The 19,228-nt window shown below is 44.9% G+C and overlaps 1 protein-coding gene across 4 annotated transcripts in view; it reads right to left on the bottom strand.

Moving 5' to 3' along the window:
- Nucleotides 1-19,228, bottom strand: part of LOC147114920 (sodium/potassium-transporting ATPase subunit beta-1-interacting protein 3) — a 942,742-nt gene that overhangs the window by 25,658 nt on the left and 897,856 nt on the right. The window contains exons 5-6 of one of the 4 annotated variants that reach the window (XM_085993034.1): nt 17,829-17,889; nt 9,949-10,030 (exon numbers count right to left, since the gene is read on the bottom strand). In XM_085993034.1, the coding sequence (XP_085849160.1) occupies nt 9,949-10,030; nt 17,829-17,889 (143 nt within the window). Of the gene's footprint in view, nt 1-9,944; nt 10,031-17,789; nt 17,890-19,228 lie in introns of those variants that run through there. The other 3 variants (XM_085993035.1, XM_085993038.1, XM_085993037.1) reach the window with 3 other exon arrangements.

The following is a 19,228-nucleotide window of genomic DNA, read 5'->3' as shown; positions in this document are numbered from 1 at the left end:
GTGAGGGGGTGGGGGAACAAGCTGTTCATACTTACACCATCATCAGCTTGTAAGTGAGAAGAGATTGTGGGATGAGGGGCAAGTGGGATGTGAGAAGGAGGATTAGGTATGAACATACTGTCATCATCAGCAATGCTTTCAAACTCGTCACTCGCCACGGGCTCAGTGACGGCCCCACCATTTATCTCCAGCACTGTGTCCTCCAGCTCTGTGAAGTCGAGCTTCCCCTCTGCCCATTTGCTGCTGCTCATGGCGGTTATGAGCCACCTTTGCCTGTAAGAGAAAGGGAAGTGTCTCAGTGATTGTGGTGCAATGTGTTTGGGTGATGTGCCTGCCATGGTTGAATAGCTGGCAGTGTGTGCAAGGTATGAGATGTGGGTGAGTCTTGCAGCAATAGCAAGTGTGTGAGGTGAAGCTATGATTGAGGTATGAAACGTAATTACTAGAGATTGCTGGTGGGTGAGTGATGGGGGTGTGGTGCATTGAGCAGTGTGCAAAGCTAGTGGTGCAGTTGGTGGGATATGGCATTTGAAGATGAATTCACTCACCTTGACCACTTGTGTGAGGTCATTACATTTCTTGCGGCACTGGATCCAGGTCCTGGGGACAACACTCGTCGCAGTGACAGCTTGTGCTATTTCCTCCTTCTGGCGTGCTGCCTGGAAGGCCTCCTATCCCCCTGCGGGTAGAGGAACTTACGTTGTCCATGCACCCCCAGGTCCCAGGCCTCCAGTGCTGCATCAAGGAACCTCTTTGCTCTCTCTCTCCCTGTTGGGCCATGGCTTCACACTGACAATGAGGTGCTTCTGCAACAAAGCACCTCCCTTTTAAGTAGTGCAGCGAGCCTAGGCCAAACGTTATTGACCATTAGACCCAGTATTGGACCCCTGTTGAGCACTAAGCCAACCAGCAGCGCGTTCAGTGCTGAGATCAGCGCTCCAATCATTTTAATGAACAGGCAGCAGGAATTTTGCGTGCTGCCTACACCACTTTGAACAGGCGCGGGCCCATCGCACTTCGTGCTCCCTGTGCCTGTTTTTAAGCTTTACCCAATTTCACCCCCATAGAGTTTACTAAAGGTGCATAGTCCCAGCACTGGCCAGTGCTGGGGAAGAATGTCAACTGAAACATTAACCTCGTTTATCAGTTTAAGCTGCTGATCGATCTGATCTCTATTTCCTATTTTTATTCCAAATTTCCAAAACTTAGCTTTCCTTTTCAACTCTGTTGTTAAACACTGTTGAATCAAGGCCCTTGAAACAGTACATTTGAAGCAGCAATCAAGGCTGCTGGGAAAAAATGTGTTATGATGTTTTCAATTAAATAAATTAGAAACAAGTCCACAATATCCTTTTGGTTAGAGGTCTGATCTATTCAGGTACAATAAAAAAACATGAAATTTGACCTAAAAAGTGTCCTGATTATGTTCTACCATAAGCTGCAATTCGACTACATTGCTGAAAGTAGGAAACATTGGTCTTTTGAAAATTAATGATAAATGAATAATAACAGACTAAAGTAGGCTCCGCCACATGATGTAACCTAATTTTTCACTTGTTCTCTCCAGTCATTAATAATATGGTCTTTGAAAAATGAACAGTAACAGTTGCGATTAATTTGCTTGTCTAGAAGGACAAAAGGAAGCAAACCCCCCAACTAAGGAAACTCATCAGTTTCTGGCCTACAAATAAACATAATCCAACTCTAATCTTTTTGCATCATTTTTTTTGAGTGAGATGCTGTTTTTAGCCTTTGAAATAAAATAATTTTCAACCTCTTAATTTTTTTCTTATCTATGGGGAAATTCAGAATAAACTCCTGACTAAGTAGGCACTCTGAGAAGCTCATTATCTGTGGCCTATGAATAAATATAATATAATATAATGTTGTTTAGTCTCCCTAAGGATATGTTCTTATTCCTTATCAAAATGATTTTTGCTGCAGATTTAAATTAATATAATTAATCCTGACTTCAAAACACTAATTTTAAATACCATCTGCTTAGATCACTCATTTATTTTTTAAAGCCTTTTTTACTTCCTATCTTTTTTATTGTGTGTGTTTGTTGCTCTCTATAAAATCTCCTTACAGCCCTGCTTCCCTCTCCGGAGTTACTTAACGAAGTAGGCACCACATGAAGGGAATATTATATTATCTGAGGATTTTCCCCGACTCCAGGCCCAATTTTCAAATACTGTATGTTGCTGGGCAAATGCAAATTCCATTGCTTGTGTAATCCTGTAAAACAAATCTTCAGTGACACTCAGCTGATCTCAAAACTGGTGCAAGTGTCTGCCATGGTACATCAGTGAAGCAATAGCAAATCTGAGAATAATGCACAGCATTCAGATGCCATGGGTTATAAACTAAGCAAACTTTCTTCAGCTATATTTTTACTTAGATCGAGCTAATGAATGATTGAACAATGTATTCAAACGTTGTTTGTTTACATAGAGGACCAGGTGGTACTGAGGTTTAAATCCTGTCCTTTAATCTATGGGATCTGGGTTTGAATCCTGACCAGAATGATGGGATGAAAGTTTCCTCTCTGCCGGCAGTTTTAACCATGTTTCTTATAGACGTACATCAGAAGAGTCCTGGATTATCTGTGATGCTATGATTTTGTCAAAAATACTATTTATCCTGTCTGATGGACTGCTGAAAATATTTTTTCCCTTTCTATCTATTAAAGTAATAGACACTAAAGTTTTAATACAGACCTTTCGGTTGTGTTTTGGATGTTGGAATAGTTTCCAAAGTGCCTTTTGTAGAAAAATGAAAGAAACATGCTTAAATAATGGTGTTTTGATAGAATAGATAGGGAGAAACTGTTTCCACTAGCAGGAGAGTCAGTAACCAGAGGACACAGTTTTAAGACAATTGGCAAAAAAGCCTGGGCGAATGAGGAGAATTTTTTTTTATGCATCGAGTTGTTATGATCTGGAATACACTGCCTGAAAGGGTGGTGGAAGCAGATTCAATTGTAATTTTCAATAAGAAATTGGATATACAGTATACTGGAAAAGGAAAAATTTGCAGGACTATGAGGAAGAGCAGGTACTAATTGAATAGCTCTTTTAGAGAGCTGGCACAGGCACAATGGGCCGAATGGTCGTCTTCCGTGCTGCATTATTCTACGATTCTATGATACCTCTTCCTTTGATGTTCTCACACCAGGCACCAACAGCATTCTCTTCACACGTGGTAACTCTTGCAGAACCAGCAACTTCTCTCAGGACTCCTACCTCACCACATTCTGGCCATTTGACTTTCCATTTGTAACTTCCCCATTCAGCTTTGCTGAGGTCACTAGGGGAGCACCTCATAGGAGTAACAGAGTTAGTAAACCTCCTCTAAATACAGACCTCTCTGGTTGACAAGGTTGTGCAGGATGCAGCACACCACTATGACGCGGGAGACTCTTTGTGGGGCTAATTGCAGGGAGCCCCAGACCTGTTGAGACACCCGAACCTTTGAGGAGCCCTTTGGTGTGCTCAATTATAATCCTAGTGGTCCCATGGCTCTTATTAAACCTGTGTTGTTCAGGTGTGGTGGGGTTGCAGAGGGTGTCATGAGCCACGTATGTAGGGGGGTATCCCTTGTCCCCCCCCCTCCACCCCCGATGACATCCTGTCACATTCCTGCAAGGGTCCAATAGTGGGGGGATAGTTGAATGTTGCATCATTTTAATTCTAAGTACCTTTTTCAACAATGTGATAATGCTAATTAATGCCAATCAACCTCTCTGGCAACTATTACAGGTGTGGAGTCTCATTCCATCAGATATTAATTGTTGCCGATTTTAAAAACGTCATTTAAAATTTTAGGCCTAGAAATTGGGTATAGCCCTGCTTGAGGCGTTAGAACTGGCGCTGCGCAAAGTTTATAGCCAGACGAAGCTTATCGCTGCCTGGCGAGATATTGGGTTGCATCGCCCCCAAAGGGGATTGAGGCGCGAACTCAGACGTTGCACGGGGCTCCCAAGGCGCAAAAGTTCAGGCGCTACCCAATATCGGCGCGGATGGGCGCAGCGCAGGTGATCTCAATTACCGGAAACCACGAGACTTCCAGGCGCCGGCCGGCTCTTAAAGGGGTGGGTCAGTCAGCCTGAGCTGCCACACTCAATGCCCTGTAGGCCTCAGAATCGGCGCTCACCCTTCTCTGGCGCAAGAAACTTGGTGAGGATGGAGAAGGTGAGACAGAGAGCAGAGCGCTTCAGCACTGAGGCTCTGGACCAGTTGGTGTCTGCAGTTGAGCGCCGTCAAGATGTTCTGTATCCTGACAATGGCAAGAGGCCGAATCAAAAGGCTTACCGGCGATCTTGGAGGGAAGTTTCTCAGAGGGTCAACTCCAACAGCATGGCGACCAGGACCCCTGTTCAGTGCAGGAAGAAATTCAACGACCTCACTCAGGTCGTTAGGGTGAGTGTTGGTTATGCAAACTTCTGATTCCCTCCATCTGCACCTAACTTCGAGGACCCCGTTGCCATGATGCCCCAATGGCCATCTGTCAGCAAGCACCCATGGCCCTTTCTGGGCACACACATGGACATTTCACTCAAGGCCACATGTAAGGGCCCTTGCACCATGGGGGGCATGAGATGATCTCTCAAGGCCTCATGTAAGGGCTCTTGCACCATGGGGGGCATGAGATGATCTCTCAAGGCCTCATGTAAGGGCTCTTGCACCATGGGGGGCATGAGATGATCTCTCAAGGCCTCATGTAAGGGCTCTTGCACCATGGGGGGCATGAGATGATCTCTCAAGGCATCATGTTACAGAAATTCCCCTTCTTTCCCCTGCAGTCCAAGCTGGCGACGATGCGAAAGGAGCAGCGTCGAACCGGTGGTGGACCTCCACAAGTGGTCACTCTCACGGATCTCGAGGAGAGAGTGCACCAGATTCTTGGAGGACGTCTGTCTGGTCCTGTTACCACTGCAGCTGCCGACCCCATTCTCGACAGTGAGGGTAAGGCTCTCACCTTTTGCAGCTGTCTCCTTCCACTTGGTCCCCCCGCCAGCATGCTTCCTCAGTGTGCCGCAATCTGGCATGCCTTTCCGCCAACCTGTCCTTTTGCTAAAGCCACTCTTCCACCTCCCTGCTTTCAGATGATGCATCACCAACTGGGGCTCAACGCCCTGAAGATGCCAGTGCCAGTGCCTCCGGAGGCGAGGATCAGGAGGAAGCCGGACCATCCGTTCCAATCTCAGGGGAGCATACACATCTACAGACTGGGGATAGTAGTTCCCTGGAGGGGAGGGGGGGCGGGCTCTGAGGATCAGGCAGTTGCCGGAACAAGCGGCATGCAGCAACGCAAGGGGGGTAGGCAAGTTCGGCTACCGTCTCCCCGGAGGGCAAGGCAGGTAGTGATGACTGCTGCACAGAGTGCAGAGGAGGTGCGTCGCCTGGCTGAAATGAGCACCCAGGCCCGGCTCAGGCACACTGAGCTGATGGCTGCAGTGGGGAGGATGCCTCAGTCAATAGATACACTGGCAAAGAGTGTGTTGGACTTCGGGGCAACAATGGAGAGGACTCTCCAGGGCTTCGGGGCAACAATGGACAGGACTCTCCAGGGCTTTGGGGCAACAATGGACAGGACTCTCCAGGGCTTCGGGGCAACAATGGAGAGGTCTGTCGAGGGCTTTGGGCCAACAATGGAGAGGACTGTCCAGGGCTTCGAGGCCGCTATGGAAAGGACTGTTCAGGGCTTCGGACAATCCCTGGAAAGGTCTGTCCAGGGCTTGTCCGAGGCAGTGGAGCGGTCGGTACCGGCCTTGTCCGAAGCAATGGAAAGAACTGTCCAGGGCTTCTCCGAAGCACTGGCACCTGGCTCACAGGTCCTCACTGCTGCCACGCAGTCACTTGCTGGCCTCGTCCACACCCAGATTAAGGCAACGCGAACTCTCACTGCAGCCACCCTATCTGCATCAGCTAGGATCACCCTGGGCCCTTCCAGTCCCATACAAGGCCAGGAATCAGTGGAGCATGCGATTGTGGCGGATGAGCCGAGCCGGTCCCCTCAGAGAGCCAGTGTGTCGTCCGACAATGGTGCAGGTGTCCTCTCGCGGCAGGTGACCATTCCACATGCCAGCGCTGGCACGTCTGCAGTGCAGCTGCCACCACCTGCAGGGCACACTGCTTCCAGCCATGCTCAGATCAAGCATCCTGCGTCCGCACCCTCCAAGCCCAGAGGTCGGCCAGGCCATCCCTCAGGGGCTTCTGTGCTTCCACACAGTCAGCAGGCGTCCCCCAGCCTTCACCCCGCCACTGGGGTTCAATTACGTAGGAGCAGCAGGGAGGGAAGGGGCCGACCGCGAAAGAGAAGTCGTTTTCCATTAAGGGGCCAGCAGTAGAGGGAGGTGCTGAGACGTTTCTTTGGCCAAAATCAAGGAGACCCTCACCTGTTGGAATTGTTGGAAAGAGTTTGTTTAGTTTTGCGGCTTTGCCGAAGAGTTAACTGTTATTTTGTTAGTTATGGTTTCTGTTGACATGACGTTGTTTTGCTGTAATGAAAGACTTTTGTGACAATAAAGAGAAGTTTAAATGTGCTATGGTGTACGTGACTAATTACAGTGATGCTGGCCTTCAGAGGCTTTCAAACATCCAAAGTGCGCAGCAGTTAAGACACTCGTCATTCCGCCAGAGGGGCCTCGATACGAGTCCTCATGAGCCTGTGACGGATGCCCCTTCCACTTTCAGGAGCCCTTCCATCTTCCTCCTCCTCCTCCTCCGCCTGCTTCTCCAGGGTCAGAGGGAAGGTGATGAATTGATGCCTTCGCCTATAAAGGGCAGCTGTAACTTGCCGGATGCAGCAGTGGACTGCAACCTGAGAGATATTCGCAATGTCCCCAATGGCTCACTGAAAGGATCCGTTGCCATAAAAATTGAGGGCAACAGTCAGTTTAGCGGCCACCGACAGAGAGGTCATGCACCGTAGACGCGGCTGCAGATCCTCAGCAAGCAGGTGGCACAGCTCAGTAACAACGTCCCTCCCGATTCGGAGCCTTCGCACACACTGCTCCTCTGACATGTCAAGGTATGACACCTGCTGCCTAAAGACCCTCGCAGCGTACCCTCGGATTGTCCGACCTCCATTGCCCCTCCTCCTTCTGGCCAATCCCGGCCCTCTCTCCCGCCGTCTCTCTGCCCCTTCATAGTGTTCGGCCATGAGGCCGTCGCCCTCCAAAGCATCTCCCATTCCGATGCCAGTTGGTCAAAAAGCTGTTAGGTCTAGTGCTCCAACTGCTCCGGACAGGTTTGAGGGTCCCAAGTACTCTAATGCTAAATTCCAAAAACTCTGCTCCACAGTAGCTCACCAACTCTCTCCACCAACAATCGCAATGAACAGGCCAAGTGGCTGAAGCTTCTATACTAGAGCTGTCCCCTTTAAATAGCGCCCCCCGACTCCAAGAAGGGCCTGCTAACGCTCCTTCGAACTGTCACTAATAGCGCTAGGCGTAAAGGCTCCGGGCGCCACCCAATATCCGCTCAGGCGCCCCTAAAAGGCATTGCACAATGAAATGACGTCATGATCTGCTTGCGCTCGCGGGCGCGCGCAAACACTTAGCGCAGGCGTTAAATGTATAGTCAATATGGGAGTTGTCGCTATCTTCATTGCGCCTGCCCCAACATTAGGTAACGCCCCAATTCTCGGTCTCTTTAGGCGCTAACTGCTGGCGCAAACAACCGAATTTCTAGGCCTTAATTTTTTAACTTTTCCTTTCTGTCTCTTTTTTCTCTCTCTCTTAATCCAATCTTTCCCTCTCTCTATTTTTCTTTCTGTACTTGACTTGACATTGATTTCACCCACTCTAATTTACACTTCCTTCTCAGTCCTTGCGCTGTTAATTTCACAATCCCTCAATCTGATTGGTTAATGAGATACAGTTATCCTGTTTCTGTGGTTTGGAGATGAGTTGCACATTAATTGAGTGATAGCACTTCCTATTTACAAAGGCTGCTGTCTGGTGCCCTGATGGCAACATGTGTGCGGTCAATGACACCCTGGATGCACGGGTGGCCAGCCACTGATGTAAATTGCTGAACTCACTCTTGTTGACATCAATGGGCAAAGTGATGTACTGGCCAATAGGGCATTGGTGACCTGCTTATTGCAGCTGTGCTGCAGGTTGGGATATGCAGCTGTCCCCTGTAGCAGCCTGGAATGAGTCTATGTCAGGGAAGTTAAGAGCTGTGGTGGCTTTGACAGCCACTGGCAAAGCATGGCCACCTGGTGCAGCAGGGCCTGTTCCAGGCTGCAGAGGTCTGGAACAGCCTGCCTGGAGAAGCTCAACCTCCTAATGCACTGCTTCTCAGATAGCGACAGAAAAGTGACTATTGGCCTATAGACTCTCTTGTCGGGATAAGGCCTCCTATATATAGCCCACTCACCTGCTGTGTTCTTATAGGCCACCTGCTGTTTGCTGCTCCTCTTGCTCCACTTCTTCCGCCATCCAAATTAATGTGACTATAATGGCAGCCATGATAAGCTGTGAGAGCTTAATCAAGGTAAGTAAGTCAAAAAATCTCAGAAGGAAGCAATCTGGAAGCTGAAAACTCTACTGGCAATTTGAACAGCACAATGACACACACAGCCCTAAAATCCAATTGCCTGCAGGTGAGTGCCCCTTTAAATAGTGCTTCCAGTGGCCCTGGGAAATCAATCCTGTTAGATTTTACTGCTGTTGGTTTAAAGTATTAACATATTAGTACTGAGTTCTGACTGTTTCTCCAAGCATGCACCAATGCAAGCAATCGCTGGTATGCATTTAAAGCAGTGGTATATTGAGCAGTATACAGCACCTAAATACAACAGAACTTGGCGATAATGAACTCAACTACTACACATTCCTTCTTGCGCATGTTTTTATCCTCGGTTCTGTCTGTAGCTCCATTAATACAATACGAGTTCAAATGTTAATAAGAATTATTTTTGTGCACCCTTTAGGCAGGATTTTCATTCAGGAGTCGGGACTACAACTTTCGGGGTTGTAGTCCCGCCTCCATCGAGATGCGGCCAATCCATGTGATTTTAACTTGATTGACCTTGTTGAGCCCGCCCAACGGGCTCAGCAGGCCAATTAAGGGCCACCCGGCAACAGGTGACGTCACAGACTGAAATTTCATCTGTCAGGAGGGTTTGACAGATGAAATATCAGTGTTTGAAAGCTGTTTGAAGCTGTCAAACACTGACAGTCTTACTTCTAACCTGAGTCCTTCTCCACAGACTCAGTTAGAAATCTCTCCTGCACAGTAAGCTGAATGCTGTCACTTTTGACAGTTCGCAGCCATTCTGCTTTCTGTGCCGGTGAGATGAGGGACTCCCGGAACCTAAAGGAAGGAAGGCTGAAAAGGTAAGAAAATGTATGTAAAACGTATTTAATCACTTTAGACACACCAAACACACTTACCTTTGCACTCATGCACACATCACTCACCTGAACACCGACATCTCGACCCCTCCAAGCCCTTCAACCCGACGGCCCACCTCCTCTAACTTGGCGTGGTTTGGAGCCGTCGGGAATCCCACAGTTCAACCTTAAAAATAGGGATTAGGCTAAAAACTGCCTGTTAACTACCTGTTAACAAGCAGTTAATTGGCACTAATCCCTTCCCGCCTCGGGTAGGCGGGTCCCAGTGCGGGGCGGGTACCCGCCTCCTTTGAAACTGGCATGGAGGCGGGTTTGGGTGCGGGATGGGGTCGAGACCCCTGATTTCGGGATTTTAACCACCCCCCCACCCCCACGCCTCCAATCCCGACTCCACGGCCCAATGAAAATCCTGCCCTTTGAGTTTGTAGTTATAAGGTTCAACTGCAGTAAATGACTGATAGGCTATAATAATAAGTATTAAAATTGCACAGCAAGTAATGAGGGTCGGTTAATTTATTAATTTAGTTTCTATTCCTGTGGATTAGTATCATTATATTAAAACACCAAACCTTACTTACAGGTAAACAGGCGTTAACTGTACATGGGAGGGTTTCTGGGGAGCGTGGTAGGAGTATGAATCAAGTCCACCTATGAAATCAACTGAAACCACAACACAACCACAAATAAATGCACAGATCCACAAATGAAAAAATTGAAATGAATAATGCCACAGAAAATTGATATAAACTGATAAATATTAAATAGAAAAAAAATGCAAACACTTAACAAAATAAAATCACATTGTTGGCCCAGCATTCCTTGGTTGGCTATTTTAGGAGATGCTTTAACCCATTTCACAAAGATGAAGTAGATTTAACTTATCTTTCCATAGGAACCTATGAAAACATTCACTGCATCTTGAATGATTCCAGAGTTTTGTCTCTACTACCCTACCTAGAAATTATTCCAGTTATCAGTCATTCATTGTGCGAACAAGTGATTTCTAAAATCAATTCTGACATTTCCTTTTGCCAGTTTAATTCCTTATTTATTTTAAATGGGTTAATGCTTCAGTTAAAACAGTAGACACAAGAACTCATTATCTGTTCATCCACTAATATCGGTAGCAGAAATTTCTAGCCTATGTTTGGGATGGTGGAGAAGTTGTGTACTTTCTTAAGCAAAAGACATGCCGTTCAAAATAGAGGATGTCAATGATGGAGAATGGAATACTTTTCTGTTCTTAGTATCAAGTCTTCGCATCAAAAGAGCAATTTTCCAACTTTACATGGCCAAATTTTTGATATGTGCTACTGGGGTAAGGAGCTTCCAGCCAAGCAGTGCAATGTTGGAAAATAATCCAAGTGTACCTAAGGTATGGCCATTGTTTTGGTTCCCCTCCAGTTCAGAGTCAGTCTTCCTTGATTTACAGTTCCAGAGGAATTCACTCTGCTGCTTGCTACAGGCACAAACTCCTTATCTCACACAACTACTGCAAGGTCAAGAATTTCCATTCACACAGTTGCAGCAGATTTCTATTCCCAGAGCAGCAACAACAGCAGCATCTGGAAGTGCTGCTGAGAGGCAAGGTGGGGAGGATGGTGCACTTTTCATGGGGTGGTACTATTTGCTCAAATTCTGCAATTAAACATGGCCACAATTTTCCAGTGGCCATGGCTATGGGTTAGATGCAGGGAAACTCCCTCTACACTAACCTAACTATCTGCTCAGAGTAACCATTGCTACACCAATGTAATATTTCTGCTTCCTAAACAAGCAATCACGTCCCTTGAGTGAGATTCCCAACTTAATACCAATTAATGTCAAATTGTGGGCAACTGTATGCAGTGGACCAGCATCTACAGGGAAGTGGATTGAGACTGCCCAACTATATTTCACCTAGGATCATTAGGGCTGTCTGAAAATGGAGACTTTCTCAATCTAGGCTGGTGGTGTTTTTGAGATGTAATACAAATATTTTCTAAAATGTTATCTAACAACCGCCCCTCTATGTAAAATGAGATGGTATAGTTCTATACTGCATTAAATCCTGTTTTTGGCAACACCGATTTCAGCATTTTTGTCCTTGTATTTAAGTCCTTCCACAGCCTCTTCCCTCCTTGCCTCTACCAACTCCTTCAGCTCTGTTTCTGCATGTAGCCCCCACTCTTCATACGCTTTTCCCCCACCACTGGCTCATCCTTCAGTCACAGAGCCTTCATCTGTCTCGGCCCCACAATCTGGAATGTTAACTGGAAGTCAAATATGACTTTAGTCATCACCTTTATCCTACCATTGCTTAGTTTCAATGTATTTTTACCTCTCTGAAGCACTTTGTGACATTTTAATAAGGCTGTTATAAGTGTTTTTTGTATTCTTTATTTATTCTCAAATTTCCTCCCCTCCTTTCTGAAGGTGGTGACTCACGCTGGAGTACAGACCTACAGGTGCCAGCAGTGCTGTGGTATTAACCCCTTGTAGCTATTCTCCCTACATGAGCCTGGCTTGTGAGTAACTTTGTGGTATTCAATTGTGTGAGACACCCCAGAACACATACTTGTAAGATTTAATTATTTCATTAAATAGGTGATAACATCGAGGGTGATTTTTTGAGGATGTAACTGGTAGAATAGATAAGGGAGAACCAGTGAATCTGGTGTATTTGGACTTTCAGAAGGCTTTCGATAAGGTCCCGCATAAGAGACTGGCTTGCAAAGTTAAAGCACATGGGATTGGGGGTAAGGTACTGACTTGGATAGAGAACTGGTTGGCAGACAGGAAGCAAAGAGTTGGAATAAACGGGTCTTTTTCCGAGTGGCAGGCAGTGACTAGTGGGGTACCGCAGGGATCGGTGCTAGGACCCCAGCTATTCACAATATACATTAATAATCTAGATGAGGGAACTAGATGTAATATCTCCAAGTTTGCAGATGACACAAAGCTGGGTGGGCGTGTGTGCTGTGAGGAGGATGCAGAGAAACTCCAGTATGATTTAGACAGGTTGGGTGATTGGGCAGATGCATGTCAGATGCAGTATAATGTGGATAAATGCGAGGTTATCCACTTTGGTGGCAAAAACAGGAAGACAGATTATTATCTGAATGGCAATAGATTGGGAAAAGGGGAAGTGCAACGAGACCTGGGTGTCCTTGTGCACCAGTCGCTGAAAGTAAGCATGCAGGTGCAGCAGGCAGTTAAGAAGGCAAATGGTATGTTGGCCTTCATAGCGAGAGGATTCGAGTACAGGAGCAAGGATGTCTTGCTACAGTTGTACAGGGTCCTGGTGAGACCACATCTTGAGTATTGTGTGCAGTTTTGGTCGCCTTATCTGAGGAAGGATGTTCTTGCCATGGAGGGAGTGCAGCGAAGATTCACCAGACTGATACCTGGGATGGCAGGAATGACGTATGAAGAGAGATTAGGTCGATTAGGCTTATATTCGCTAGAGTTTAGAAGAATGAGAGAGGATCTCATTGAAACTTATAAAATTCTAACAGGACTAGACAGACTAGATGCAGGAAGGATGTTCCTGATGGCGGGGGGGGGGGGGGGGTCCAGAACCAGAGGTCACAGTCTAAGGATAAGGGGTAAGCCATTTAGGACTGAGATGAGGAGGAATTTCTTCACCCAGAGAGTGGTGAACCTGTGGAATTCTCTACCACAGAAGTTAGTTGAGGCCAACTTATAAATATATTCAAGAAGGAGTTAGATTTATTTCTTAAGGCTAAAGGGATCAAGGGATATGGTGAGAAAGCAGGGACAGGGTACTAAATTTAGATGATCAGCTATGATCTCATTAAATGGTGGAACAGACTCGAGGGGCCAAATGGCCTACTCCTGCTCCTATCTTCTATGTTTCTATGTGAGCAACAAAGAGTTACAGCTACAATGCACAACCAATTATGTGATAATTAATATTCATTATTCCCAAGAACCAATTGTGTGCCTTCAACTTGTTGGGCTATCAGTTACAACCCAATTGCTTGTAAAGTTTGCTGTGTACAAGTGTAGCTGGAGACTTTGAATTAGTTGTTTCTTTGGAGTCATTTGACAAGACATTACTATTTAGATTGATGTCACTTACATTCATTGTCTCCCTTTTAAACAAAGAAGCACAAAGCAGCAGGCACTTACTTAACAACAGAGACAAGGTCATTAACCATCCAGAACTTGCTGGTTAGCTACCCATGGGACGTTTTGCTGTGGTTTCCACACATTTTCCACCACTTGTCTCTAAGCCTGAGCAAAGTCTGCTCTCTAAAGATGACTAATGCATTTATTGCACCTTCTCACATTTAACAAAACACCCGAAAGTTGGAAAGCACAACAAAAGAATTCATTACAGGCAATTTTTTTGTAGTCAGATGACCAGCAAGATTGTCATTAGAAGCCTTGGAGCAAGTTATTTCTGCCTTTCCTGTTGGGAAATGGAACGTAGTGGAGAGAGGCCGAGGAGGAGAAAATAACTTTAAAAAGTAGGTTAAGAAAATATCTATTCAAATCCATTGACTGCTTAATTTAATAATAACTGTATTGGGTTGGATGTTAGCAGGTCTAAATTCTAGTCTGAGTGTGATACTAATGTACAAAGTAAAAGATGCAATGGCTCTATGTGAGCCCTGCTTTTTAAGAGAAAGCAGTTTGGCTTTTTTTTTTAAAGTTCACACATTGGAATACAAATCATCTGATTACATTTATTTTTATGTCATAGCTTGAAATACAGTACTTAAAGATAAAATAAATCTGATTTACTTTTAAGAATTCTGAGATGCAGTTAACCTTCAACTAACATCCAGGAACACTACAGTGGTATAATCAGGACAGGAAAGGAGTGAAATGAAACCCTGAGGCGCAGTCTCAGTGGAGGATCTGATTTAGCTCTGAGAATTTGTCTGTCAATTTCCCCTTGTGGACTCTGTGATATTTCTACACCAACTGTCAATTCCTTCTGGTTATGTACATTGTTGTTTTAATGTAATGATCCATCAGAGAAACCTAAAGAGCCACATATTGTATTACAAACTAAACCAGCAAATGTACCTCAATGTACACACTAAGTGAATTTCCCGTATTTGCTACTTGATATAAAACTGTAGCACGAGTTTCCATGTAATAAAATATTTATTTTGAGTATCAGTTTGAACAAGAATCCGATCGTTTGCAAAACTATTCTGCACATTAAATTTTTGACATCATGTTATGGATCAGAATCTACCATAATCTAAGGAGGCCTCTTCAATGAATATACCTAAAAAAAAACTATTCCGCTGTTCAATTCTTGCCATTAAGCAAGTGCTGTAGAATGTACGGGGAAGAAATTGATCCCCTAAAGTGTGCAATCCCATTAACAAAAATTGGCTGGTAATTCTGAACTCCAAGTTGTTGCAATGGAAATGTAGCATTACATGGAGGTTTCACTTGATTCTGTTGTTTGATTGAATACTGGAATTCCACATAATGTTCAGTAAAGCTACAGCATAATTTTACATTGTGCTTGAAGTCAATGAAAAAGAAAATCGGGCAGGATGTAAATTCACTATCAATAAAAGTAAACATTCACCCCACGGAATCTCATTATATCCTCCTGGTATAAATAGGAGTTATGATTGTAATTGTTATTCTCAGAGTATCTTCTGTTTATATGTACATTTTAAACTTTCATAGCTGTTGATTTTGATTTTCATCTGGATAAAGAACTATATTGATTTTTGATTTACCATGACACATTAGATGTAATGGTATTCCCCTGTATTAGCCATTAAAATAAATCTCAGTAGGCTAGAAATCACTACCAGCAATATTAGCAGATGAACACTTAACATGTTCATATGACATTTCTCTTATCCATAAACTTAATGAAGACCATACTCCACTTATTTTAAATGGATCTCTGGTATGGGATTGGGAAAAATCACACTGTTACACTAAGGGATAATCTTCTGAGGTTGGGATGAGGGCACATCATTGATATAGAGTAGGAAGGAAGTTTTCTATGCATCACTCATCTTGTTGAACAAATGAAAATTAAGAAAATAAAGCAGATGGCTGAAATGGCAAGAATAAACAGTGTTTTGTTAGTGTTTGCTGAGACATGGGAAAGGTCAAATAAATAACATTGACTTTGTGTGAAAATATTATGAAACCCTCATATTACTCCGACTGAAAGTGGCATGTGATCTCTGCTGCTCAGTTAATCGCACTAACTTCTCTTCCTCATTCCCTTCTTTAGATGTGCTGCCAGAAGACAACACAAGTTCTCAGCATCTGCCATTGTCAACACTTCACAGCACAGTCACTCACCCTATCTCTGCAAGGCACCAGCTGAAAGACATCCACTCCAGGAGAGTTCACTGGGTGAGTCAGAGCAGTTGGTAGTAGCAAATGAGGAGGAAGCCATTGCCGGCCACAGAGTCAGGAGGTGTTGCCATTCAGCTGAAGAACCTGGGAATCTGCAGCTCACTGACCTAGCATTTAAAAAAAATGATTCTGGCAGAGGATCGAGCCTTGGTGCTGACAACGGTGGTCATATCAGAGAATGTGCTGCCGATGTCGGGTAAGGTGCAGGATTCCACCACCACCATGTGCAGTACATTGGAGGATGGTTTAACAACACTGCAAGCCTTTATGGAATGTGTGGCAGGTCTAGGGACACCTGTAGCAAGGTGCTAACAGCAGTCTGTGATCTTCATAGATGCTCAGACTGCGACCATAGAGACCTGGAGTGTCACATTGGAGAGGGCTATCTCTTCTGGCTTTGACGTGCTTTGTGCTCAATTACAGATAACCATGAGGCAGGGATTCACTGATCTTATTGGTACCCTTAGGCCTGTTTTGTTCATAGATCAGCAGCTGTGCAGAGCCAATGCCTGGTACTAGCGGCATGACAGAAGTGTGCATGGATAATGATGCTGTCTCAGGAGAGAAGTACATGTAAGCTGTCTTGCTAGTTCCTTCCAATGCCTAAAGAAAGGGCACAGAGCGAGCCAGCCCACCCACCCAGCCCAGACCAAAGATGCAACCTGCAGCAGAACGTAACTGTTGTGAGATGAGGGCCACCTCAGCCCCAAAAGGCTCCTTTTGGAAAACAGCAGCTCACGCACTCTTGCCACTCGGGTACAACCTTGACAGAAGCACAGGATTGGGTTTGAGTGCACAGATCACACACTTACACCACTATAGATATTATGGGACCAAAAATCCACAATGGATTTGGCGCGATAGAAGCATAATACCAGTGCAACAACATTTTCAAGGTTCGAATTTTGCGTAGGAGCCATTTCCACCAGTTACGCTCATTTTTCTTCCCTGTTAAATTTTCAGTCCGGGTAGGAGGGACCATCTCCCAAATTCTGACCCGTTCACTGGCACGTACGTACAAATGGCGTGCATGGTGTAAGGCATCACAATTTTCATCATTTATGCCCGCATTTCTATTGGTGTAGCTTACACGAAAATAGATGAGACATTAGCCTTCTTGTGAGCTGACCCATTCCGTGGAAGTGGTTCATTTAAGATGCTTACTGCCTGGAAAACCTTTACCTATTTCTCAAGTCTGCCTGCATATTTTAGGAATTCTATTTCTACTTGGGGAGCTACTGAGCTGGACTTTGATTTGCTCGAGTGACGGACCCTCTGGTCACCAGCACATTTCTGACCCCCCACTCATGGCAAGGGAAACTATTGATCAGCATTGGGGGGGGGGGGGGGGGGGGGGTTGTTTGCGCAGAAATGTCTTGTTGAATGACTGGGGTAGTAAAACGGGCAGTAGAGGATCAGCTGCCGGTTATACTTTTCCATTGAAGTTAATGGAAATGATAATCGGGAGGGTGTATAAAGAGCAGCCGATCCAATACTGCCTGTTTAGGGCCCACCAATGTTGAAAGTTCCATCCCATGATTTTTTTCTGCAAATGGAAATGTATGCATGTTTGTTTGGCTGTATTTTGAATCTAAAGTACAATCACGTCTTCATTTGTTATCCAAACAGGTTACCTACCAGCGGGAATGAATAGCAATCAAGAATATGAACCATGCCTAGCTTGGGTACATTGTAGTCAATTGCAACACTCCTAGCACTGCCCAGCTAAGATTGGATAACTCGCACACAACGGGGATTGAATCAGGGATCATGAACAATAAACCTTTGTTTTCCTCAGCTTTTGAGACTAATGTTTCTCACAGCACATGAATCTATGGGAAAGCAAGATGGCTGGTAACTATGACTTCTTTTTATCTCTACTTCAATTTGAATAAATAAAATCGGACACATCTTACATAATATTACCAGTTGTGGCATCAGCTTGGCAAAGCCAAAAAAGAGGTACTGTCTAAAGAAAATGCTCATTACTTTGATGCATCCCTGCAGAGATGTAGTGTGAATCTATGATAAATTAGTCATTATTGCAAAGGTCATGTCTCACCCTGGAGTGATCCAGAGACGGGTGTGTTTCAGTACTTACAGCTGTCCTCTTCCTCAGTGAAAACGCTGATCACATAGCAGGCATAGACAAAACCAATGAGCTGTGAGGAGAAGAGACAAAGAGAATTCAAGGTTATATACTGTTTGAAGTAGTTTTCAATGTATTTATCCTACAATCCTTTGATTAGAACTAACTAGTCCCTCCATTCTTATTTAAGAATGTGTTGGTGCTTGAAAGATGGCTTTTTTACATTTTACCCCCTTTTAGTTTTAGTTGTTGTCAATTTAAGATAGTTTAATGCCAGTAATGCCACTCTAAACTACACTTCTCTTAGACCACTTTGAAATCTTCATCTAATATATTTGTAAGGAATTAGAAGCCACGTTCGTGAGATGAAGCTATTATGTTTTAGTAAAATATACCACCTAGTCTTCGGGAAAAGTTTTTATGAAATACAAAGCAATATTTGCTGACACAGACATGAGTAAAAGAGCAACCAAACTATTCCAAAAAAACACAATTCAGGTGCCTAGAAATCACACAACAGTCAACAGCTACTTGTTGTGCAAAACTATGCCATTAGATAGGTCCTTGAAAAGACATCTGGAGCCGATTTTCATCTTCCTAGTGCCCCGATTTGGGGTCCTGGTCGGGAAATATGGGAGAAATCAGTTCTGCTGGATTCCTGCTGGTTAAAGGTCTTTCTCTATCTTCTCGTTGGGCCTGGGGTGGGTGTCTGAAGATCCTGCCTGAAGCAAGCAGAAGCTTCATTACTATGCTCAAGGGGGCAGGGAAGGGCACCACACCATCTTCTGGCCCATGAGCATGCAGGACATCGAGTCTCCAACACGTCTCGTGAAACCTGGCAGAAACAAGGCTTTGGCTGGACCTGTAAAAAGTCCACGCACTTTCAAGCTAAGCACATTAGGCCTTTTATAGGTCATGCGCCTTTGTGCTAGTTACTCTTATTTATTTAATTTTCCCCAATCTCTCTTTAATGTCATCAGAGTGTGTGCCACCAGCAATTCTTCGAGCTGATGTGCCTAGAGGGAAAGAGGATTGGGAAGGATGCATGGCAGTTTGGACTTCCAATGAGGTGCTCTGGCCCTCCTGCCAACACCCACACTCCAACATCTCACTTTGACCGATGTTGTTGATGGAGGCTCCTCTCCTCACTGATGACTGCAACAGTAGATTCCAGTAGCACCACAATCGGATATGAATGTCTGTTAATCCTTATGCTGGAAGTTTTTTCATAAGCATTCCAATCACAACATGAGATGCTTTATATGATGTTGCACCAAAAAAGGCATGCCAGCACTGCCTGCTTGGCCACACTTATCAAGGTGCCACCAACCACCTGGAAAACCTACCTGGGAATAACTGTGGTAACTTGCCTCCTCGGGGTCTGGGTCAGTAGAGGGGCAGATACCAACTAT

This window comes from Somniosus microcephalus, chromosome 7 (assembly GCF_052327205.1).
Source record: "Somniosus microcephalus isolate GS21.2 chromosome 7, FLI_Smic_1.0, whole genome shotgun sequence".
Classification (NCBI taxonomy): domain Eukaryota; kingdom Metazoa; phylum Chordata; class Chondrichthyes; order Squaliformes; family Somniosidae; genus Somniosus; species Somniosus microcephalus.
The sequence above is the reverse complement of the archived record's forward strand: the minus strand, read 5'-3'. Positions and strand labels throughout refer to the sequence as shown.